The sequence below is a fragment of the Apostichopus japonicus genome, chromosome 14 (assembly GCF_037975245.1).
Source record: "Apostichopus japonicus isolate 1M-3 chromosome 14, ASM3797524v1, whole genome shotgun sequence".
NCBI lineage: Eukaryota > Metazoa > Echinodermata > Holothuroidea > Aspidochirotida > Stichopodidae > Apostichopus > Apostichopus japonicus.
In genome coordinates, this window is record NC_092574.1 from 8,031,273 (window position 1) to 8,057,589 (window position 26,317).

General features: G+C 37.7%; 1 protein-coding gene across 1 annotated transcript; it reads right to left on the reverse strand.

The window, feature by feature from the left end:
- Nucleotides 1–40: 40 nt before the first annotated feature.
- On the reverse strand, nt 41–25,608 carry LOC139979951 (WD40 repeat-containing protein SMU1). The gene is made up of 14 exons (XM_071991217.1): nt 25,452–25,608; nt 24,395–24,605; nt 23,575–23,727; nt 22,937–23,176; nt 22,334–22,474; nt 21,702–21,797; nt 21,249–21,376; nt 19,548–19,674; nt 18,269–18,436; nt 17,695–17,847; nt 13,590–17,188; nt 4,270–4,406; nt 3,500–3,658; nt 41–2,701 (listed from the first exon to the last, which is right to left on the reverse strand). The coding sequence occupies exons 1-11, from the start codon at nt 25,475–25,477 to the stop codon at nt 17,090–17,092; spliced, it is 1,542 nt and encodes a 513-aa protein (XP_071847318.1). The 5' UTR covers nt 25,478–25,608; the 3' UTR covers nt 41–2,701; nt 3,500–3,658; nt 4,270–4,406; nt 13,590–17,089.
- Nucleotides 25,609–26,317: the final 709 nt, after the last annotated feature.

The window sequence follows — 26,317 nt, forward strand, 5'->3', positions numbered from 1 at the left end:
TAAGATCCAACACGTTGATAATAAAACACAAAACAAATAGTTTCCTTTGCAATATCTGATTATTTTGAAAGAGGTTATCTAAAGCATTTAGAAAGAAACTAACAAGGCGTATGAGCAGAAAGAACCAACAAAATGGCATTAAAAAAGCAGAGATAGAAATATAAACTATTAACTATAAAAAAAAATCTAAAAATCCTCTTCCACAGTGTCAACATGGTGGTAGTTTGGGATAGTAACATGCCAGTCAAATTGAAAGTTCATCATACTAGCCAGGGAAACTTTCTCCCAAATGGTGATGATGGAGTGGCGTGCTTGGACAGAACACGAACTCACGAGCATGATGGGCAATTTTCCAGATCTTGGGACAGCGACTCTCACACATCTCTACCCCCCCCCCGCACCCCTGTGCTTATTGCAAGGAAGCAGTCACATTGGAATAATATCAATGGAAAAAGCAGATTTGTAGATATCAAAAATTAATATTTTTTGAAAGTCAAATCATGCGACATGCCAGAATCTCAAAATGCAAGTACCCCACTTAATTTAACAAGCAATCAATAGTTTCATTACTGGCTGCACTAACACCCACCCCCCCCCACCTTCCCTCCCCCGCAAACACAAACACACACTCCCCATTATGTAATTATTAACAGTCCTCTTGAGTTTAAGACACTTGGAAGAATATGAAAAACTTAAGTATAAATGAAGGAAACATAGTAAAAAAAAAAGAAAGATATATTTACAATAAGAATTGTAGGGCTTTATTTCAGTAGAAGATAATTGGTTTAAAATTATTGTTAAATTAGTAACGACGGAGATTTGAATAATTGATCTCGGGCTCTGTGGATGTAGCACCATCTGATCCCATTCTTGTGAAGGCACATGGTTTCTCCATGTGTAACTAAATCGCTTTTTAAGCTTAATTTGCTCTAACGCAGACAATCTATTACAAACATATATATTTCATTCACGAACACACATTTAACGATCGGCAAATCGAACCTATAGAGGATGTTTTTCGGCTCAGATGTCAAATCTATACGAGTTATAAAATTTATTTCAAATTGAGCTATTTCATGGTGCACTTAACATTTGATGTCAAAGGCCACCAGTATTTTGCCACAAATTTTAGTACTGAAAAGTTGCTAGTTGAAATCTGAGCCAGTGACCATTATTTGAATTTCTAGGATAATTTTCTTTTTGAATTTCTAGGATAATTTTCTCTTTTTTTTGGGGGGGGGGGGCAAAAACTGATGACATTTAAGTGGGCCGTTATTCGGCACCAAGTTTTCTTGTCAAAGAATATATGTAGTTGCTTTGGGAACGTTTACTTAAGCACAGTGTTTGTGATCACTTTGTTTATACTACAGCACTCTAAACAATAAATAATTATTGTGCCATAATGACATACTAAATAGTATAGTTATACTATCAAAAGAGAATACAGTACTATAACCTGGTTTGTGTAGGCTATTAGTAACATGATATAGTTTATACTTTTACCAATATACCGAATGAGTTGATAGATACTTATACTGAACACAAGAAATAATCTGAATATAGTCAAGAAATCTACTAAATGCTAGGCTTGGTCTCGAAAAATAAGAGAGAAGAGAAGAAAAAAAAAACCCACAAGTACCACAAAACCAAATTAGCCTCAACTAACCAAATTCAAATTAATAACAATATAAAGCAATAATTAAGCTTACATTAATATGCACTTTCTAATCAGTGAGATGACAAATGTACAGAATGCCATCAAAAGCAGGACACAGTTTGTTTTACTCGGATGTGAAATGATGCTGAACTGAAGTAACATAAATATTTACGAAAGCAATTCCGTTGTAATTTGGCCCTTATTTCCTGATATTGTCGACTTTGGAATTTCAAGCGAACAGCTATGTGAAATCAAACATGCACGTGAATTGTAAAACATAAAAATAAAATGTTCCCTTGATTTCTGTTGGTATGACATTGGATTGGGTAATCTAAACCAGTGATGTATCCAATATTTGCAGAAAAAAAAAAGCGGATTTATAGTTTCAAAGGACACGATCATATTTCACTGCCTAGAACGTAACTCCTCACGTAAAGATCAAATCGTACATTTACCCTGGAAAGTAACAATTGGAGTTTTATGGATGGATTAATTGGTTAATTTAAGATATCGCATTCCACAATACCCACCCTTGATTATAATGAAAATCAGCCTCGTTTTTCTCATCTTATCACCTAACATTATATCATTAAATGCAGTTAGTTTGCCTGACTGTAGAAAATAAAAAGTTCATGCCAATTATGGGGCGCTGAAGATTTTCGATTGGGGGCTTTGTGACAGGTAAACTGATACTAAATAACCTACGCAGAACCGTGTTCAACTTGTTAAGTGAACGGTCCAAAAAGGGTAACGCTCATATCGGGAGAAAAAGTGTTATAGAAGAGTTTGATAGTTTGATGGAGTTTAGAGCAATTCTCAGGAGAGTTTCAGTTAATTTTGGAACCACGGATCGTCACTATTGTGACTAGAATAGTCAAAATTGTGACTAGTAATGTCTGAGTATTCATTCTTAGCTGATACTGCGACGACGATGATCACGACAACGATGAAGACCACAGCGCATACCCAGAATATCACCGTCAACACCAGCGATACCATCGACAGCTTCTTAGCTTCCTCTACCTCGTAATCTCGGGCAAGAGCCTGTTGAATAGATGCAAAGATTTGAGACATCGTCACTTTCGTGACTGTGACTGTCTCACATGATGTATAATGTGAGACTATACTTTACGGTTGTCATGGTAACTCAAGGAACGCCACAAAGACACTACAGTCCAGACACCATCATCGTCACTGTTATACATGGTTCATGTTAGTAGCTGTTGCAACATTTCGTCGGTTGATATCCCAAAAAAAAACATTACTGTCAACCAAAACAAAACCGGGGTCCATTTCAAAGTCTGTTTATTTTGTAGTGCTTCATAAACGCACACACACACACGCACGCACCCATACACACTGATGGTAGGAAATGAGAGGAAATGATGTTAGATTGTCCTTACTTGGTTCGGTAAAGAGGTATACTATAAGAATCACTGACAAAGATCTTGCATATTGGTCTTAAAACTTCAGCTACTGTACCACAACAGTCTGAATATGACATCTGTGTGATCTTCTGGTTTGTCCCACATAACATCCCCTCATCTTCCCCTCCCCTCTCCCCTCCTCCACTGAGATACCAAAAATCTTATATGCCACTACATCACATGACCTTCAGTTATATATATATATTTATATATATATATATATATATATATATATATATATATATATATATATATATATATACACATATATATACACATATATACATATATGTACATATATATTTATATATATATATATACATATAATATATATATATATATATATTATATATATATATATATATGTATATAAATAAATATATATATATATATATATATATAGTAATATACTTACCACACCAGACATGATCATTGCTGGTATTGTACACAGTGCGGATGACGGGAAAGTCACAACGAATGTGACGATGGCAAAAATCAGTGTTCCAATCGCCAGCCCGTGGGATGGGCGTGGTTGGTTCATGGCATTCATATCTGTTACCACCACAGTTTGATGCTGGAGAATTAGTCATGGAAAGGACAGAGTGTGAACAACATTCCCACTTTAATCTTAAAATAGGCCTAGTTGAAAAACTGGGCATGCTAATCGATACGAAAATTAAATGAATATATAGAGTTGTTGAATAATGTTCTAACAATTTGAGTTTGAAACCAATCCACTTGCAATGCTTTCAAACTTCCCGACATTTGTGTCCTTAGCATTAACTATTACGGATGATCGGTCCCCACGAACGCTATGAAGCAATTTCATACTGCTGTTGATGTAATTTTTATATGTCAAATTGAAGGTTAGCACTGGCCCGATCCTCAGCACTCTACATAAAGGCGTTGATGCGATAGGCCACTTTAATCGTTAAGAATTGTTCTCTCGATCTTTTGTCAACCCCACCGCAACCGTCTCCCGCCACGTACCACTGCGCCACTTCATCAAATACTTTTACTTCCGTCATTACTCTCAATTTATACAACCTTGCATAATTTTTAGTATAGATGTGTACACAAGTGAACAGATATTGGAATCTGCACGAGAAATTTTCACAGATATCTTTCCTCATCCCCCTTCGAAATGAAATGATTATATCTGCAAGGGTTGGAACCATCTCTTACCCCTGCAGGTGGTTGTTGTATGACCACGGGTGGTGCCCCATAATTCATAGCCGGTGGGTTGACGCCTTGACCCGGCGGCGGATAATACGCAGCAGGGGCTGCATTGTACGGGGGTAAATCGTTGGTGTTACCTTGCTCTGTCAAGACAAATAGGGAGATAAACATCATAATACTCCTTGGGAAATGACGGAAAGGTTACTTACACGGGAACAGAATAAAAACCCTGACTTAGAAAAACAAAAATATATGAAATCAGTTTACATGTCATAACACTAAATATGGTGCAATGTAATTAAAAGTAAAGGTAAGAAATCGCCACCGCTTTATATCCATTAAGAAATCCATCCTCGCGTATTGTAAGAACTACTACGCCCTGGTTGGAACGTTATGTGTTCCCTAAAGCGATACTTTATCTTCTTCTTTCTCTTTTTTTTGTAGAGGTGTTTTAAATATTGAGATAAATACAAAACAGAAAAAACTAACTGGTAAATTTAGGGAAAGAAAATTGAAATGAACAAAGCAATTGTACGCTAGAACGTAATTCGAACTACAGTGACGTCGGGATTACGGAACTTAATAGGAGTCAGAGGCCCTAACAACTACTTCATCTGGTGCAGCTGAGAGTTGCGAGTCATAACCACATTTAACAATCAAATTTACTCACATTACGATAGGGTTAACAGAACGTGCAATAACGTGCAATAACGTGCAATAATTTCATCCTGTCACAAGAGGCGATCTGAGTTGGGATAATTAACGACTACCGTTCGTGCGAGTGATAGTTTTCGACTCCATTGCTGATGCCGAATATCCATGCGGATATGTATGCAACTTTGATCAAAGTCTGGAATAGGTCTTGCTGATATTGTTTATGATCACACAACCGATATATTATCATAGGCCCACTAGTCTTGGTCAAGACGTTCGTTCTATATATAATTATAAAACTGAGGGCGCCCTTTCACAAATCTGCATGTCAGGGGAATTAGCCTTAAAACTGGTTTCGACAGATTTTTGAAAGAGGATGTGAGGGTGCACTCATATTAATTGTAACAGGCAAAGGAACAGCAGAATGTCAGGGTCTTGTACATCAGTGACCATAGGCCCAAAGGCTGTGTAAGTCACTTCTGTCAGAAGTTGGCAAAACGCCAACCCGTGGCCCTGCATGCAGCGCTCGATCAAAGTTTCTGCAACCGGCGAGATAGCTTTCCGGAACCCTACTAATTCGACCCACAGTATGCTTCAGCCTTTAGCCAGGGCTGACATGATATATAGTTTGTAGAATTTTATGCCAATAGCCTTTAATAATTTGTAACATTGTCAAGCAGTGTATATAGATAATGCAATTTAATCAATATCAATGAGTTCAATATATTTCACCATTAGCATGATACACACGTGCCTTATTATTCCCCTTTAAGTTGTTCACTACTAGCCAAAAGTTATAACAAGAGCGTGCATATGAACTTCACTATTATGATGTAACATGTTTGTCACGAATCCAAATCTAAGATCCTTCTAACACAAAGTTCTATGTATTGACGCGAATAGAGTATCTTCTGTTAGATTCCTAATACGCCTCTGATTGGCTCTTTTCAATCCATGCATGCTTGATTCACAATAAACATGGTTATTCATTACCAAATTGATGAGAAGGGCCAATCAGAGTCCTTCAATATGACACAGCCAATTTTGAGCATACCCAGTAAACTTAACAAGCCACAAGGAAAATCAGCTTGGTTGCGCAAAAAATTTCCAGTAGGGAGAGTCTTGCTTCGAACCAGCAGCATGTAGCTTGTTAGCCCGAGCCCCAAGGTCCAGTTATTCATTATGTTTCTTTATACTTACTAATTGCCAGCATTATTATTGACTAATTTGTAATAAATCACAAATGATTCATTTCTTGAACTGAAGTCAAGAGAGGAACTCAATAAACAACAAATCGTCAAATCAGAATTATAACTTTTCAACACTGTTCATTTCAACGTGTACGTCTGTTCACCTAACGTTGGCTCAACGAAGTTTCAAGTTCTGACAGTTATATTCCGAGCAGACAAAGGTAACCGACTCCTTGATCAGACGCTCTACCTAGACCTGGCCACCAGACCCAACACCCATCATTCTGGACGAGTCCAAAAACCATTTTTTTACGTCTTATTTACATAATTTCAGAAATTGAAATCAATTTGTCACCAGATTGCTTAGCATATTGTTTGGTTTAAATATCAAAATAAATATAGAACTTTAAGGTCTAAACTATAGGATTGTAAATAAAAAATAAAATGGTCAACTCATGTTGAAAACTAGTTCGATAGCGTAGGATCGTGTGGAGAAACCCATATCTATGAAAGAAAACCCTCAAGGTAGTTGGAACTTAGTAACATACAAGAAGAAAGAACACACATTAAGACACTGTAAGGAAATAGCTTGTTCATTCTTGGTGATGGCATTCCATCCGGATAGCATCCCATCCCGTTATTCAGGATATAGATGTAGAACTGGTGATGAATGTGACCTTTTATCTTTGTTCGCTGGTTTCCTTTCCCTCCAATGTTACAGTATCTCATTACATTATCTTTAATATATAGACAACTTGTGACGTTTACAGAATTGTAAAAAACAATAAAGATAGCAATACGTGAACAACTTCTGATTTGATTTTGATAACGATTTGATTTTTGTGTATCCGAGGTAATATGCTACATCCTATATGCAAATGGATTGGGTCTAGGCTTGAAAGGAGACACAAAACCAACAACTTAACTTTAATGACAGAACTATTTGTGAAGAAAAACTTCAACAAACAGCTAAGAAAAATCTGGATCCCAAATGGAATAAAGACTTTTCTTAGCTGTTTGGAGAAGTTGCTTAATCACATACAGTAGATGTCAATAGTGATTGTTGGGTTAGTGTCACAGGCTTTAACTCACGCTATGTGAGGTAGATCACATTTCATGATGGCTTTTAAATATATAAATATTATAAATAAATGATATGCTTATAAAGCCTAACAACTATATCCCCTTTCAGAAAACTAAAGTTCCTCTTGATCATACCTAAAACCCTATTTACCTCTTTTAGCAGCTTCGGGACAATGTTTAGAAGATTGCAGTGATGATTTAATTTAGATACCAAGGTCTCTTTTAACAAAGACATCCTACAACTCCTCAACATTAAGATCGTATGTATACTTTTGGTTACTACTACCAGTACCAGTATAGTAAAGGCTTCATAATTGACGCACCCCCGTAATTGACGCACCTTCAATTATTACTAGCAACGATACAGCAGGCCACCTAAACTTTTTGCAGTCAAGCAGAATGACATATTTTATGATTTTGAATCCATTTCAGCTATTTGCTGACCAAATTGTGGTATTTTTTAAGCTTTTAACACACTCCCACCAGTTTTGCACATTTTTTGGTCATTTGGAAATCTTACTCCCTAAATTACCTCAATATGATAACACTGCTCTCTGGAACCTGACCAGTCTGAGCTTAGAGGCTCAGAGCATAGCAAACAGCATCTAAAGTCAATGGATGTATACTAAGGCCTATGTTACGATATTGTAATAGCGCCATCTGTTAGGATCATCTGTTGATCACACCTCGTTGTTATAAACATGTATTATTAGAACCGGAGAAGAAATATACTTGGTATTTTGTTAAATACATCTTTGTAGAGTCCTTCTTCGTAAATAAGAGGCATAAAATAACATGGTGTCAGAAGTAGGATCTCTCGCAAGGCAAATTAAAACAAGTGGGTTTTAAAACAAATAAGCAGGTCAATATTTTAGCCTAGGCTAGGTCTTCGTATTTTTATAACGTTAGGCTAATGCATACTAGGCACGTTAATGTTAGTTGTTATCGCTAATTCATTCACAGTCATGCAGTATTGTTTCTATTAAGAAAACACGTAGTAAGAGGCCTACCATTTAAAGTTTACGGCCCTTTGTAAACCAAACAGTTCAAAATGAGTGGCGTATAAGTACCGTTACCTCCCAAACTTAACCTTCAGGGTAATTTAAAGAAAAATTGGGAACAATTTAAACAGTTATGGGACAGCTACGAAATTGTCACAAATTTAGTGACAAAAGACGACAAGGTTAGAGTAGCAACCTTTATAACCTGTATTGGTCTAGAGGCCCTTGAAGTGCACAATGCACTCCCCTATGAGAATAATTCTGATAGGCAAAAAATGGGCAAAATTTTGGATCTGTGGGGGAAATATTGCATTGGAAAAACCAACGTCATTTTTTAACGTTATCAATTCAACAATTGCAATCAGGGACCTAGTGAGACCTTTGATGAATATGTTGTACGTCTACGAATTTTGGCATCAACATGTGAATTTGGTGCTCTAAAGGATGAATTAATCAGAGATCGAATTGTGTGTGGGATCACAAGCAGAAATGTTAGGAAAAGATTATTGCAGACCCCCAATTTAGACCTCACCAAGTGCATAAATGAATGTAAAGCAGCAGAGGTCACCCAAGCTCAACTCAAAGGCATGGCATGTGAAGAGGGTGGTTCTAGTGTAAACTATGTAAAGCATAAGACTCGTTCCAAATATTCCAGAAAGTCAAAAGCTGGATTCACAGATAATTGTAAATTTTGTGGTAAGAAACATGAGCTTCAGAAACTCAAATGCCCAGCGTATGGAAAAACATGTACCAGCTGTGGCAAGCAAAATCATTTTGCAAGCAAATGTACCAACAAAGATTCCTTCAAGCAAAAAGCAAAGTTTGTGAGGCAAGTAGAAGTTGAAAGTGATGAAAATGAATCTGACTCACTCTGTAGCTCATCAGAAGAATCAGTATTATCTGTGACCTTGGAAGGTGAGGTAAACTGTGTCAACTTTGACAAAGACAGTCCATTTGAGACTAAAATATTTGCAACATTGGAAGTAAATGGAAACCACATAAAAATGCAAGTTGATTCAGGGGCCACTTGTAATGTCATTGCGGACAAACACTTACCACCTGAAGTAGTTGTTAAGCAAACTAATCAGAAACTTACAATGTACAGTAAGGACACAATGCCAGTTGTAGGCAATTGTAAACTACATGTTAGAAACCCTAGGAACAAAAGATGTTATAAGGTACCTTTTGTTGTTGTTAGAAATGATTCATGTGTACCACTGTTAGGTTCACGAGCTTCTCAACAAATGCAGCTGATTCAAGTTATGTATGAAAATATTGCCACTGTTAATGAAGTATCTTGTGAAAGTAACATAAAGAGGGAGGTATTTGACATTCAAGATTCTGTCAATTCAGGTGTGGTGGGTCAATCCGATATCCTTAGGGACTATAAGGATGTTTTTGAGGGTTTTGGCCATATGCCAGGTAAGGTACATTTAGAAACTGATCCTGCAATTACACCTGTTGTCATTCCCCCTCGGAGAGTTCCGCTGGCTATTAAACCTATACTAAAAGCAGAATTAAAACACCTGGAGGAATTAAATGTGATCCAGAAAGTAACAAAACCTACGAACTGGGTCTCAAGCCTCGTTAGTGTGACTAAAAGCAGTGGTAAGCTGAGAGTATGCATCGACCCTCAGCCACTCAACAAAGCGCTGAAGAGAGGGCACTATCCACTACCTGTTATTGAGGACATACTGCCCCAATTAGCGAAAGTCAAAGTCTTCAGTAAAGCAGACTGCAAGGAAGGATTCCTTCAATGCGAACTGGATAATGAGTCGTCTTATCTAACAACATTCCAAACTCCATGGGGCAGGTATAGGTACAAACGAATGCCGTTTGGCATCAGTCCTGCTCCAGAGCTATTTCAGCAAAAGATAGATCAAAACCTGGAAGGTCTATCTGGGGTGTTCGTAATAGCTGATGACATTTTGATCACCGGAACAGGAAACACAGTAGAAGAAGCAAATGCCGATCATGTCACAAACCTCAAACGCTTTCTACAGTGGTGCAGAGAACGATCAATCAAACTAAACAAGGACAAATTTGAATACAAATGTGAGGAAGTTGCCTTTATCGGACATGTGTTGTCAAAGGAAGGCCTCAGACCTGATCCACGAAAAGTTGAGGCAATCCTGAAAATGCCCAAACCAGAAAATGTTGCAGACATACAGCGATTTGTGGGCATGGTTAAATACCTCTCCAAGTTTCTTCTAGCACTTTTGGACAAAAGCGAACCACTTCGACGTCTTACTCATAAGGACGTAGACTGGACATGGTCCATAGAACAAGATCGCGCCCTAGCAGATATCAAACAGTTGGTTACAACAGCTCCAGTGTTGAAGTACTTCAACCCAGACAGCCAAACAGAAGGTCAAGGCGACGCTTCCGAAAAGGGACTCGGATTCTGCCTTATACAAAATGGGCAGCCAATCACATACTGCAGCAGAGCTTTAACGCCAGCTGAAACGCGATACTCTCAAATCGAGAAGGAACTACTTGGATTATTCCTTGGAACTACTTGGATTATTATGAAGGAACTATTATGAAGGAAGGATTATTATGAAGGAACTATTTGGATTAGAGCGAAATCACCAATATGCATACGGCCGTCGCATTACTCTTTGGTCAGATCACAAACCACTTGTAGCAATCGCAAACAAACCACTCGCCTCAGCACCAAAACGTTTGCAAAGACTCCTATTGCGTCTGTTTCAATACGACATAGAAATTCGCTACAAGCCTGGAAAGGAAATGTATTTAGCCGACACGCTATCACGAGCATTTTTGAATACACAGGAACGGTCAGTGACAGAAGCGGAGACAGAAAGCATAAACATGATTGACTTTCTCCCAATTTCAAAAGCGACACAAAGAAACATGCAAGAAGCAACAGACAAAGACCCTTCTCTGAAAACAGTCAAAGACTACATTGTCCAAGGATGGCCAGAACACAAGCATTTTATACCCTACAACTTACACCCTTACTATTCAATGAGGGAAGAACTATCCGTACAAGATGGGATTGTGTTTAAAGGTCAACAATGTGTCATCCCAGAAAGCATGAGAAACGAAATAAGGAAGAAATTACACAGCGCTCATACCTGAATACAAAGTACAATTCGACGTGCAAGAGACAGTGTGTACTGGCCGGGGATGGCCAAAGATCTGAGCGATTTGATAAAACTTTGCACAGTTTGCAACAAATACCAGACAATGCCGCAGAAAGAACCCCTTATTTCCCACAATACCCCTGAGCGCCCCTGGGAGAAAATCGGATGTGATCTTTTCACAGTTGACTCCAAGGACTATTTGTGTACTGTCGACTATTATTCAGATATTTTTGAAGTCGACCACCTATCACACAAAAAGGACTCGCAAACAGTTATCAAAATGTTGAAGAAACACTTTTCAAATCATGGCATACCCAATCAGCTGTTCTCCGACAATGGACCACCATTCAATTCAAAAGAATTTAGTGAATTTTCAGACAAGTACCAATTTGATCACACAACAAGCTCACCTAGATATCCACAAAGCAACGGAAAGGTTGAAAGTGCGGTGAAAATAGCAAAGAATCTGATCAAGAAAACAAGTGAAAGTAAAGGAGATTTCTATCTTAATCTTCTCAACTGGCGAAACACTCCCACTGAAGGCTTGGACAGTTCCCCAGCTCAAAGACTTTACAGTCGAAGAACAAAAACGTTGATTCCAACCGTAAATTCCCTTCTCAAACCCAAAGTGCCAAACAACGTCAAATCAAACAAACAGAAAGCGAAAGCAAAACAAGCAAAATACTATAACAGAGGAGTAAAAGAACTGCGCAAACTAAATAAAGGAGAAACAGTCCGTGTCAAAATAAACATTGATGACAGACAGTCCACATGGGAAAAAGCGCAAGTTCAAGAACAGGTCGATATCAGATCTTACAAAATTAGAACAGAGGATGGTCGTGAATATCGGAGGAATCGCAGGCAAGACCCTCCAATGAACCTTGTATCTCTGAACATGAACTGATAAAACTGCCGCAATATAACAAAATAGCAAACAAGCATAGCGGAAATGATCATCAGAGCGAAAACAAATATAATGAAAGGAAGCAAAGCGAAAGCAAGCTTAGCGAAAACGACCAGAGCGAAAGCAAGCACAAGGAAAGCAAGCATAGCGCAAGCAAGCATAGCGAAAGCAAGCATAGCGAAAGCAATCACAGCAAAAGCAGACATAGCAAAAGCAGACAGAGCAAAAATCAAAGCCAGATAATAGCAAGTACTCCAGGACCGGAGATAAATCTACGGAGAAGGGAAAGAAACATCCGTGCACCTCAAAAATTGAACCTTTGAACTTTTGTACATAACTACAGTTGTTAGTGCTGTGTAGTTTGGTTCTAAGGCCTGATTTTATACCACAGAATAATTTCAGTGTGTAGCTAATGTTAGTTTTAGACTTAGTTCTACAAAGTTATAGTTTAGGTCTTTTCTTTTCTTATATTTAAAAAAAAAAAAAAAAAAAAAAAAATCTTCATCTGTATCATTTTATGTATCAGTTAGAAGGACAGGATGTAAATCAACATCAATGAAGTGAAGTAACTTTAATATTTTGTTTTTAACTCTAAAGAAGGAAAGATGTTACGATATTGTAATAGCGCCATCTGTTAGGATCATCTGTTGATCACACCTCGTTGTTATAAACATGTATTATTAGAACCGGAGTAGAAATATACTTGGTATTTTGTTAAATACATCTTTGTAGAGTCCTTCTTCGTAAATAAGAGGCATAAAATAACAGCCTACACTACAGTTAGCTTTACAACGAATGTGTCAATTATAGGGGTATGAAAGAACTTCACACGGCAGACATTTTGTGGTTAAATTCTGCTCAATTGTACGGTGCATAAGCACAGAACCTTAAATATGTTGAGATCATAACATTTCTGATGAACTACACATATGAAAAACACATAAAGTCGAGTGATTTGGATTTTTCCTTGATAGATATCGTTGATCAAATCCTTAAGTGCGTCAATTATGAGCCCACCATGCTACTGTACAGTATGCTTCACCTTGCATTAATCTAGGCCTATATTAAAAAGCATTTGCCATCCCTCACTTCAGCCTAAGTAAAAGACGCTGGTGGGGAATTTAATCACAGGCCTTCTGAAAATCCAGGATCTACAGACTTCTACTTATTTAGTGTGCTTGTTACATCTTCCATAAACTTAAGAATATTAGTGAGACAAGACCTTTTTGACAAAAGCCATGTTGAGACTCTCTTATCGAAGACATACAGTATGGAAGTGAACTGACTACTAAAGTTAGGCCTAGCCTAACTGGAGTTTTGTCAGATTGAGTCTCTTTTTACATGACCGAATTACTGAAATTAAAGAACAAATATGCGATCATACCGTATTGAACAAAGTTGGCTTTTTCCATCTTCAATAAGAGTTTAGAGTCAATTAGTATTTCTTTAATTCTCCAGCTAACGTGTAACGGATAGTCAGCTTCAACCAAGAGCAAAGCTGTGTGAACAAATAAAATATGGCGTCAGTTTAACATTTCCTTTCGGAACCGGATCCGGAGATATGTACCACTCATGTACGCACTACGACGTCATCAGACTATAGACCTTTCCACTTTGAATTTCAACTTGATAGTCAAGGGAGCCCAGCAAGTGCGGAATAATTTGACCTTCAGGTGGCATGCTCATATACTATATCAGTCCGCCCGAGATTTCTCCTCTCACGTAAAGTGCCAAAAAGCAGTAGGAGTATATCTTTCTTATATGTTATCAATCAGGATCTGTTTTTGTGGCTTGCATGTCGAAGAGCATGATTGGAAGTACATGTGGTGCAACAGTTGGGTCGATTGAGGCAATTTTATAACCCTTTTACGCCTCGCAGGCCCAGGAGCAGCGTACGAAAATTGTTTAGTGAGGGGTTTGTTTACATATAACGTTAGAGCTCTGAAAGCAAAAATTTGCATGTTCATGATACGAAAAAGTGATGGTGCCATGAATGGCAAACTTGTCACCTAGCGTTTAGTTAGTGAGAACTTCTCTCTAGACAGAAACGACATTACTTTTGTGATTCAATGTGTAATTAAATCAATGGGCTTTTATTTTATCAATGTGCCTCTTTCTTTAGATGACCAGCATGTCGGATCTCTTTGTGTGGTCATTCCAGAAATTGAAGGTACAATATATGGTTAACATGTCAGTTATCCAATGAATCGTCGGCACGAAGTGAGTGAAAACTTTAACCAAAGAAGTAATTCCATATATCTTGGACTACAAATGACCTTTGACCTCATTTGTGGGCGTGGGAGGGGGGGAAACAGGGACACTGTGATAGGGACATGGGCATCAACTTGAACAACTCTGATTAAAATCAAGTCAACAGTAGATAAGAGAAAGGCTTTTGTCATTTGTTTTGAGAGAAAAAAAAATAACATAAAGATGAATGTAATTTTTTTATCTTTATTGAAATAAACAATGATAAAAGTTTGGAATATATTGAAAAAGTCAAAACTCTTGTGGCCTACATTTTCACCATAACTGAAAACTCTATATAAAAGGCCCTGTTTTGGACCCTCACATGACGACAACAAATATTTTCATGAACAACTTTGAGTCACCATCCTTCAATCGTTATATCCACAAGATTCCAGCAAATTTGTACAAACACTCGACAAATTGCAAACAACTAGTAGGTTTTGTTAATGTTTCCAGAGAATGACCTTTAAATTTATGAAATATTAACCAAATTTCAGTCAAAATGATTCAAAGATGATGAAAACAGAGCGGTCATTCAAACACGGTGTCAAAAAGTGACAGAATTTCGTCAGAATCCCACAATCGCTTAAAGCGTTCCGGTGAGCTAGAAATCATTATGTAACATTCATGACCATCCTGGATGGTCTAGGCCATGCATTGTTGTTCTGGACTCATCAGCAAGACTAATTCTAGTATGAAGTAAACAATATGTTTAGATATCACCCCTCTTTCATCATTTCATGACAGACTTCACAGTTCACACAGAAACTGCGGTCACAATTGATGCAACTTTTAAGCTGATATATTGACCAGATAATCAAAAAAATGGAGAGCAAAATTACAGTAAGGAAATCTTTGTACACTAACAATAATTACATCACACAGCCCTAAAAACAATGAGATACAAATTCCCCCTGACCTCTCCTCTGATCCCATCCACCCCCCCCCCACCCCTCCCACCTCATTTCCTGCCTCGAAAGTACTAGCACTGTGTACATCTATCACCAAACATAAAAACTCTGCAGTCGTCGTCCTTTGTAGAAGTTTTTCTCAGTGAGACGGTTAAAGAAAATAAAGTAAAATAAAAATAATTAAATAAACCCAATTTTTATATTGCCTTGGAACAGTTTGCAACTAGTAACAGAAGCAGAATGGGGTGACAGCATTTTCTATTTGTACCGATCAGACTCACGTCATATGCTTAACGTTATAATAACAGACAATTTTAAACTAGACAATTTTAAACTCCCCAGTGGCGTCAGTAGTTCATCTTCTGTGCAATTACAGAATATTACATACACCAGTAAACCAGACAGGTAGGTCTCTCATCACAATATGTAGCTATAACAACAAAACATCAACACACTTTTTTTTCTAAATACAACACATTCAAATTAGGTTCTATTCCCATCGCATCCATAATTTATGGAAATGACCCAATAGTTCTCATGTGTTGCTCTTTTTGTTATACTACTTTATCACCCTTTGTATAGTCCTTTATTTAATCAGGTTCTTTGTAACCACACGTACCACATGACTAGCAGTATCACATGCTTTGATGAAAATTTTAATAGGACAAAAGTAATTTCACTACGTAGGAATTTGTATGCAAATTTAATCAGGACGCTTAGAATATGTTCCTCCGTCACAAATTAAATATTTCATATTAGCAGACTAGTCAATAGACACCTAAATGTCTATGTAAAAGAGAAAGGGTTAAGAAAAATAGGAGAGCAAAACATGAGGCAATATCTGGTGCATTTATGATGAAGCTGCAAAAGTAGGTGGACTTAAAGTGGCTGGTTATATTTGATATTTTTATTCCAATTCCCCACCAACTAACACAGTTAGCTGAGGATACCAATCCAATGTTCTGTGCAGGGGGTTTTTTTGGTAAAAATTTGTAGAAATTACTAAAATAACAAGAACAACTGCAGTCCTTATTCATATGCAAACTTGGCTAGGCTGAGTAATTCTGCTATGAAAAGTGTGGTAGGTCCTTCTAGCCTAGGTGTCCCTTCTTCTGTTGGAAGTATAACAAATTCTCTCAAGTCTACACGTACCTGCTCTGAGTTTTAAACGATGAAATACGTATAATCTCTTTGTAAGTTGATTTGGTGTGACAAGAGCAAAGAAACTTGGGCTAGAACAGGATTCAAACCAATAACCTCGGGGTTACAAGTCCTGTTGCCATAGCAATGGAGTTATACAGCTCTTACTTGGTGGCCATCATGAAGTCACTGATTTAATCCTGTTCTAGCATAAACTTTCTTTCTTTCTTCCTTCATTCTTTCTTCCTTCCTTTCCATTAAATTTGTTTACAATTTCCCAGACAGTTTTCTGTTCTTCATTTACTTATACAAAGTATATATACAAGGGTGAAAGATGTTACAAAGTAACACTATCGGATACAAACATATGCTTGAGGTGTACAAAAATCTCTTCGCACTATACCAGCATATGATACTTTTCATCATTTAATGCTGCAGTCTCCGTTGGTAGAGGCTATCAATCCAATGAGGTTTCTTTAGTGATGCTCACTGAACATAAATGAGACAACAATCGCCACTCGCAGTCTCAACTTATTTTTAAATCTTGGTCGTTTCGTTCTGCTGCTCGTGCTGTAGAAAGGATCTAAGGCTTCCATAGCTTTAGGAGGCCGTCCTCACTATATGTAGCCAATAAATTATTGTGTGGGTGGTGTATGATACCAATCACATCTTTCTCATGGACCTGATGAACAAACAAACAGAAAGAAAAAAAGTAGTCCGGTTAATCATCTGTATTTTGAGATGCAAACATAAATCCAAGAAAACAAAAGAGATAACGGAGAAATAAAAGTGAAAGCCTGTGTGTGTCCTCCATCTGCAAAGAGAATAACATTTTTTTTCTGTGAATTGTTAAAAAACTGCAAGCTTGTGCTTTCATTGTTGCCTAACCAAGTCATGCAATACGTATAATTGCTTACCCCCCTCAATTAGACTAAGAAGTCTGCATATAGCTGATCATGGTTAGAGAGATAAGAACAGTCTAGTCAAATAGTCCTATTGATGACATCATTACCCTTTGGTAACCCAACATGGAAAGACAAGACTCAAATGCAGCTTTCATATTGTCAGTGAGAATGTTGGTGACTAAATCAACACTAAAACAGCTGTGGCATTTTCTCCATGGGGGGGGGGGAAGCAGTGTAATATCAACAATGACAGTTCCTTCAGAAAAACCGAGACAAAGTTTACCGTCAAAGTTCGTTCCAGTTTTCCGGACATAGTTGAGAAGCAGTAGAGGACCAAGTCTTCACCGACGCAGTAGATCCATTCTCCTCGGGGAGAAACCGAACAGCAGACGAAATCACCTCCCTCTCGCTTGCCAGAGCTGAAACTTCTCACAATCTGATCGGAAAAAAGTTTAAACAAATTTAAAAAGCACCCAAAGCGAACAAAACAGACCAACATACACAAGAATTGACATCTATAGGCTAAAGTCACTTCTATTGAGTCAACACTTTAATATGGTGAGGAAAGGTATACAGCTCCTCCTCCTCCTCACCCACAAGTTGTATGCACCCATCTCAATGATATTTGCAACCAAACAACATTGTCAGCAGTAATGTAACTGTATGCTTTGACATTGTTCTTCTTTCTATGATTTCCATTGTATATTTAAAAGTCTTTTTATCCAATATTGGTACAGAATATTCAATCAGAGGGCAGTTCAAATGTGGACTTGAAGAGAAAAGTACAGTGTCAACAGTATCTTTTTCCGGGGGGGGGGGGGGGGCTTTCACGAAACTACAGCTAGAATGAAACTCACCTGTCCTTGCATGTTCATAATCACGACCGTGTTACTTCTGTTGCAGACGATAAACTGCTCCATGTTCTTGGGCACCTGTAAGACGCTGTTAACGGTGATGTCAGCTCCGGTTGAACTGCCCAAAGACTTGAACGTGTTACTGCATTCTGTGGTTTTGATATTCCAAACCTAGGAGCAAAACAGATATATAGTTATAGATATATAGTTATATATATATATATATATATATATATATATATATATATATATATATATATATATATATATGCGTAGATCCGGTCAATGTAACCTCTGTATTGATGAAAAGCTTTGTATCCTCCTGTCCAAAAAACCCGCATTTACTCAATAAGAGATCTGAATTCATCTCCAATTGTCGCCACAATAGGCTCAAACCAATGAACCGTGCACGTAAGAAATAGGGTTTGTGTTCCCCATAGAATATTTCCGCGCAGCGAGTATTTGTTCAGTTGTCTGACGATCGCCACCCTAAGGGCGTGAAACTCCGAGTAACAGCTGTACTTACCAAGGCATTTACTTATAATATATATATATATATTTATATATATATATATAGCGTGTTGATACATATATCTAACTATATATATATATATATATTTAGATATATGTATAAACACGCTATTCCATCGGGTTGCAACTCAGAGTTTAACACACATTGAGTTCTTTTCACTGCAGTGATCATCAGGCAACTGAATCTTGCAAGGATGACTATTTCGGGGTCAGTCAGGGGGCCTTCTTTGAACGTTTGCAATGACGACATACAATCATTACATTACATAAAGTATGCTACATAAAATCCAGAAAAACCTCTCATCTCATGAAAGCAAAGAAGGGTGGGGGGGGGAGGGGACCAACTCTTGAAGAATGTCTTATCTACTTCTAATAACCTGTGTAGATCAAATTACAAACAGTTACAGGTCGCAAGGTTTCAATCCTAGCAGGATTTCTTTCAAGAGGCAATTAATTCTGAACACAGACATCAAAACTTCAGTTTGACTGAAAAAGATGGGGCACTAGGGCAGATGACATTATTATTTGCCATGATATCATGACACTGATTATTAGCAAGTGGAAACTTTTTTAAGCAAGAAAAATTCTTCCACATCATTTATGCGAACCCTTGCTGTAGTTACTTGGATAAAACCCTCATGGGAACTGGAATTGTGTGATGTGAGTTATCAATTTTCAAAATTAAATCCATACATTTGTCAAACTAGTTAAAAAAAAACATATATGAAAACTAGATTTGAGTAATCCTCACCTTAACTGTCCCATCAGACGAGGCACTGATGATACTGTGGCCATCTTGTGTAAACATCGCCTCATTGACAAATGAGGTATGTCCACGGAATTCCTTCAGGGTCTTTCCCGATTTCAAGCCTTGAATTCTGTAATAGAAAAAAAAATTATAAAGGTAAATACAATTTATTTTTTTCAGAACCAGATAGGACTAAAAGATCACATTTTACAAATATTTATGACACTTGTCACAAATACAACGGTGGGGATATGAGAGTAGGTATGGGTGGAGTTCAATGGAAGAAGATCTGAAACTATACACAGTTCAACCTGTGATCATTTTTCAACCCAAGGATAATTTCTCTTCAAGTTGTATCAAACAGCTCTTGACAGCTTATCATCAGCAATATCCTTCATCATACACCAATACAGTTCAGGAAACAAACAGTCAAGCTGGGAGTTATCATAACACATCTATGGCCCAACCTGCCAAACTTTCCTAAGTATGACAATTATAAATTACAAACTGTAATGTTATCATAATGCATCTATGTTCCAACCTGCCAAACTTTCCAAAGAATGACTATTATAAACTACACACTGTAATGTTATCATAACGCATTTTTGGCCCAACCTGCACAAACTTTCCAAAGAATGACTATTATAAACTACACACTGTAATGTTATCATAACGCATCTATGTTCCAACCTGCCAAACTTTCCTAAGAATGACTATTATAAACTACACACTGTAATGTTATCATAACACATCTATGGCCCAACCTGCCAAACTTTCCTAAGAATGACTATTATAAACTACACACTGTTATGTTATCATAACACATCTATGGCCCAACCTGCCAAACTTTCCTAATAATGTCTATTATAAATTACAGACTGTAACGTTATCATAATGCATCTTTGGCCCAACCTGCCAAACTTTCCTAAGAATGACTATTATAAACTACACACTGTAATGTTATCATAACGCATCTATGTTCCAACCTGCCAAACTTTCCTAAGAATGACTATTATAAACTACACACTGTAATGTTATCATAATGCATCTTTGGCCCAACCTGCCAAACTTTCCTAAGAATGACTATTATAAACTACACACTGTTATGTTATCATAACACATCTATGGCCCAACCTGCAAACTTGCCAAAGAATGACTATTATAAACTACAAACTGAAATGTTATCATAACGCATCTATGGCCCAAACTGCCAAACTTTCCAAAAAATGACTTTTATAAACTACACACTGTACTGTTATCATAACGCATCTATGGCCCAACCTGCCAAACTTTCCTAAGAATGACTATTATAAACTACACACTGTTATGTTATCATAACACATCTATGGCCCAACCTACCAAACTTTCCTAAGAATGACTATTATAAACTACAGACTGTAATGTTATCATAATGCATCTATGGCCCAACCTGCCAAACTTTCCAAAGAATGACTTTTATAGAGAGTTTTTTACATAGCGTTCATATAATACTACACACTGTGATGCAAAATGATAACCTTGGTTTATATTCTAATGGGTCGACTAACCACTCATGGGACACTTAAATAAGTGTGTTTGCTTGCTTTAAATAATGGCTGACCTAAAAGATATTTTTGTCTGCTTTGAGAGTGGAAAGGTTGGGGGGGGGGGGGGTTGTAGGGGTCCCTTTTGCTCTATAAATATAAGAGCAATTTGCTTGCTTACCTGATAGTCTGATCAAAGGAGGTACTCAACAGCTGTGAGCTGTCCTTGGAGAATTTTAGGGAGGTCACTCCTTTACCGTGAGCGTTCTCAAACCGGCGGAGGCACTGTCCTGTCTGTATCTTCCAAACCTGTAACGTAATGTTTGAATATCAATTTTATTAAAGTCACAATTACACTTGTATCAATATTACTTATCCAGAGAAAAGCATTGATTTCATGATCCACCACCATCCAATATCCCCTCCCCCATTTCCTAAAGAACCAAAGCGGTTAAGGTTTTGCAAACTTTCCAATTCATGAAGCAAGGGCAATCGAACAAAGAAAAAGATGTTTAAGAAGCTAAGTCGATAGAGAGGGGAAAGGAAAGAAAGATAATCAGTTTCGGCAGGGAGTAACAAGAGTTATATATTTTTTTTTCTATCGGACTTTCTCTCACCATTCAATTCTGCCTACCTTGACTTTACCATCTTGCCCTCCAGTGGCAAGCATCTCACTGTCTCGGCTGAAGCAAAGGCACAGAACGGCATCGTCCATCAGCATAAAACTGTCCTAAAGTCATGAACAAGAAAAAGAGGCCAATTTTATTCTTCTCTGCTAGTCGAGTGTTTGCCATAGACTGGGAAAACAACCTTAAAACTATTGTAACTTAAATATTAGTTTATTTGTTACAGTCACAGATTGTTTACTGTGAAAACATGAGAAATTCCTGCTTTTGTACAAAATTCTGGTTGACAAGGTTCGGTTAGAGGAACATGAAATAACTGTACGACCACACCTAGCCCATGTACAAGCACAGAAATATATCCCACCTCAGTTAATGACATATCAGTGAGTGGCAATAACACAATGGTGGCAGTAAAGCGCTTCTTTTTTTCCAGCAAATTTCAGCAAATGTGACCATTACTTGAATTTCTAGCATATATCTGAAATTGAAGGCAATAGTGATGACCTTCATATCTGTAGAGATTTATAATTAAACTCCCAGAATGTTGGAACTTGTTTCAAGAATCTAAACTTATTGTTAACACAGATTTTTTCCGATATTTCCTGAACGTGTTCCAGTGATATTATTCATTCTTACTAACCTGGGCTTGGTATTTAAGATCCTTCCTGATTTTACCGGTCTGGTAGTTCCACACCTCAATGAAACCATCTACGCTCCCGGTTACCAGGTACTGACCATCCGGAGAGAATGCGGAGCATTCCACATGGGATTTCTGACCAAACTGGAGAACAAATAAAAATAATAAATCAATAAATAACAGAAGACGAAGTTTGTGTGATGCTGCTTATATTAATATTCTGCTACATTACTAGACATGTTTCTTCCCAAATGCAGTGCCTTCTTTGCTTCTGTGAACTTGAAAAGTCATGTATTTCACAACTTAGTAGCATGTTTTTGCCACATGTTTGCCATCCTTCTTCCCCAATACCCCCCCCCCCCCTTCTACCCCTTCCAGATTAATTACTACCCACCAGCAAACACAAGGTAATTAGACATGGATATTTCTCAAATGTAAAAGGGTAAAAAATGAATTGCTTTTATAGTCGCTATTGCATCGCAGACCGGACATTTATAAACTCTTGTCGGCAACAATTAACCTTCCCATTTTACTTCCCCTCCCCCATCCCCGCTCTTCAGTTCCATCCAGAAAGAAACTTTAACAACACATTTTTGTTTTTTTTACCTTGATGCTCTTGCTCAATTGAGTGGGATATGTCTCCTCTTCCTCATCTCGCACTGCTGCTTTACCCCTGAAGAGATCAATGGTGGAACCAGGGGGTAACAGACCCTGGTGTTGCTGCCATTTCAGAGCCTGACCGAGGAGGGCCAGGAGACGAGATGGAGGCACCACGCTGACTTCACCAGACAAGGCCTGAGCGATGGCGGCTCTCCTTCGTTCCTTACTGCTGCCGTCTGGATATGCCTGCACAGGGAGGAGGAGAGTTTAAAGGGTGTGAAGACTCGCGCAAAAAGAAACGGCTAATGCCGGTACTTTGACCTAGTTTCGAATGAGGTGTAACAGAACTGTTAGACACCACAATCGATCCCAGAAAATACACACACACAGCTTGCTACCATCGATAATTAGACACTAGTGTACAGTCAGTACATACAGCTGCGGTCAATACCCACAGCACAGTGTACAAACAATACAGCGGTGGACATCTCAGGTCCAGCTAAAGATAACAAGGTATCACGTTTCGTTACTGTTCTGTCTGCATTTTTTAGCGACACGAACAAAACGACACTTGCAAGCAACTGAAAGTTAACTTTTTCAGATGGCCGCACGCGGTTTGGGGCTAGTCTAGTGGGTACACCTACCTCACGTGGGTCAAAATATGACCTTGCTAACATATTCTCCAGATGAACATATCTCTCTGGTTGTTGCTGTTTCAACATAATCATCGGATCTGTCTGTCTAAGCAATGACCTGGCTGCTCCTAGCTCCCGAAGTTCTATCAGTTCGAGCACAATCTAGATGGAAAATGATATTATTTGAAAAATGCCTGTCAGCTTTACCAAGAAAGATTTAAGGACTGCACTGGTTAAATGCAGGCCAAATATCTTGTTTTGTTAAAGTAACAGGACGTAAATCGTAAATAGAAAAATATACATAAATCATTTCTAAGGCTACATCTTTTTTCACAAATTTTGCCTAAGCAAATGTGTGACTAACTTTTATGGAAGGCAAGCAGTTGAGTTGGTTGTCAACGAAAAATAGGAAAAAGGGAAATGTGACTACAAAGAGCATGTTATTTCACAAAACATTATCAATATTCACTTGATGAAAAAAGGAATACATGAAATATTTATGGTAAAAGTGTCACCAAACTATATCACAGTAAATCAAGTTTATCACAATATATCACAAATTCTCACAATGTAAAGTCAATTTTAAGCACAAGAACATAGCTGGGAAAAATCTCTTGCTTTTAAAATGCAAATTGCAACTTTTCACAGCTTTGAAGTTAGAAAACTTTAGCAAAATTTAAGAACAGTTTTGAAATCATGTAGTTGAAAAAAAAAAGTACTTAAGAATTTAAACCATTATACAATAAAAGCATGCTTCTTGTATATTTTGAAGAGAACTAAATATATTCATCATTCTATTAAAACTGTTAAAAAGGAAAACGGTACTTACTTGTTCGTACAAATCAATTAAAGTTTTATCTGGTAGCTTAAGAGACTGTATAGCTTGAAGGACTGTGTCCCAATGGCCGTTGTTAATATCTGAGACAAACTGATCTATGCTATCCACTGTATTGAGGGAAACTGTTGATTCCTCTTGCAGAACACCCAAAGTCCTCTGCATATTATTTTCCTTTAGATACTGCTGAATGAGTCGGATGACACTGAAGAGTACAAGAGAAACAACAGTATTAAAAAAGAATAATTAAATAAGAACCAGGCTTCACTGATAATATATAGCCTAGGTCTATGGATTACTCAAACTTAGCCTCATTTTTTAACAATCAATCTATAAAACATGGCATGTAAAGCATGTAAACAAAAGTTATGGGACTAAATTGTAGTAAGAAATATGTTAACATGAGACTGACTACCCGTATGTGTTCAAATGCTGGATTTCTCTCATGTTTAGTGTGACTTTTCATTTGGATTTGTTGAAATACAAACCAAGGAAAGTTTATTTCTGACTGTTCTAATGAATAAAGGGTTTCTTGTTTGATGCTGAAGATCATCAGTGTTGTTCAAGGTCGTTGCAGTATTTGCAAATTCCTAAATAAGTAAAGTAGTAAATAAGTATCAATTATGAAAATGAAAATCGATTAAAATGATTATGAAGAGGAAGGTCTAGCTGGGCTTTGCATCTTGGGGCTTGAACCCTGTCCTTGCTCTTGCATTACAGATAACTTGGACTTAGAGCAATGCATCATGACCTTTTGCCAAATTTACATGGAAAGTCAAAATGTGGGTGACAACTGAAAATCGGTTCTCCCCGAAATAGTTAGCCTAATTCGCACATCTGGTAGAATGACAAGTGATGTGTTGATCTAACGAAGCCTGCACACTGTACTGTTGAGTAGCGTTAGTAAATGCAGGGCCTTGCTAAGCTTTGATACCAAAGTAAGTTAGATGGGTCTCAAACATGACTGATTTTATATCCACAGAGGATAGTGCGTGGTTGAACTTAAAGAAGTACGAATAAGATAAATAGACAATAACTCAAATTAACTTACTCCGCGGATTCAATTTCCAGAGTCATGATGCTCAAAAGTTTCTTGCTGCTGATCTGTGATACGGTGCTACAGTATTTCACAAAACCCCGTGTTCAAGGCAAGTATAGGACCATTACAACATTCATAAATCGGCTAGAGTATTACAACTCACTAGCTAACCAATCGGCAGCAGAAGGGGCTGAGGTTAGTTCCAAGGTGTTTCGACAACAGAGAATTTGACCTGTGACGTACTTCCGTTTTCAAGAGCCCTCACTCCACCTTGCTTTGTACGGCAAGAAAGTACCAGCGCGAAGTACAAACACTATGCCTTTGGCATAACTAAAGTGATAAAGTTTACATAAATCACTCCAAATGGTGATATAGTGTGCCGCATTTCGCCAAAAATGTGGCAGTGGACTGCAGCTTCACAGGTAATTATTAAGAAGCGATAGCAGAAGCATTTACATAGGAATATAATTACTTTAGTGTCGTCTGCCCATCTAATGATCTAGTGAGTAGGCCTAGCCTAGGCCTAGGCCTAGTGCTGTATTGTTATTCACTGGACCTTGGAAAGTTGGATGTAGGCTAGTTAGCCTACTGTAGGCCCCTAGGCCTAGACCAGCTATACGGCTGTCCTTTTGGATGCGAAATGACTTAAGCCTAATGACAGCAATTATCACCACCTCATTTTACTTAAAACTTCATCCCTAACGATAGATCCACATGCCAGAATAACTGAAGATGACATTTACATAGCCTACCTTGCCTTATAGCTTGGTCTACTGAAGAGCCATACTGGAAAGTACGACCTTTCACTCAAAGATCTTTGGCGTATGGAAATGTACGCCAATAAATTTGGCGTACGGCATACATTACTGCCCCAGGGA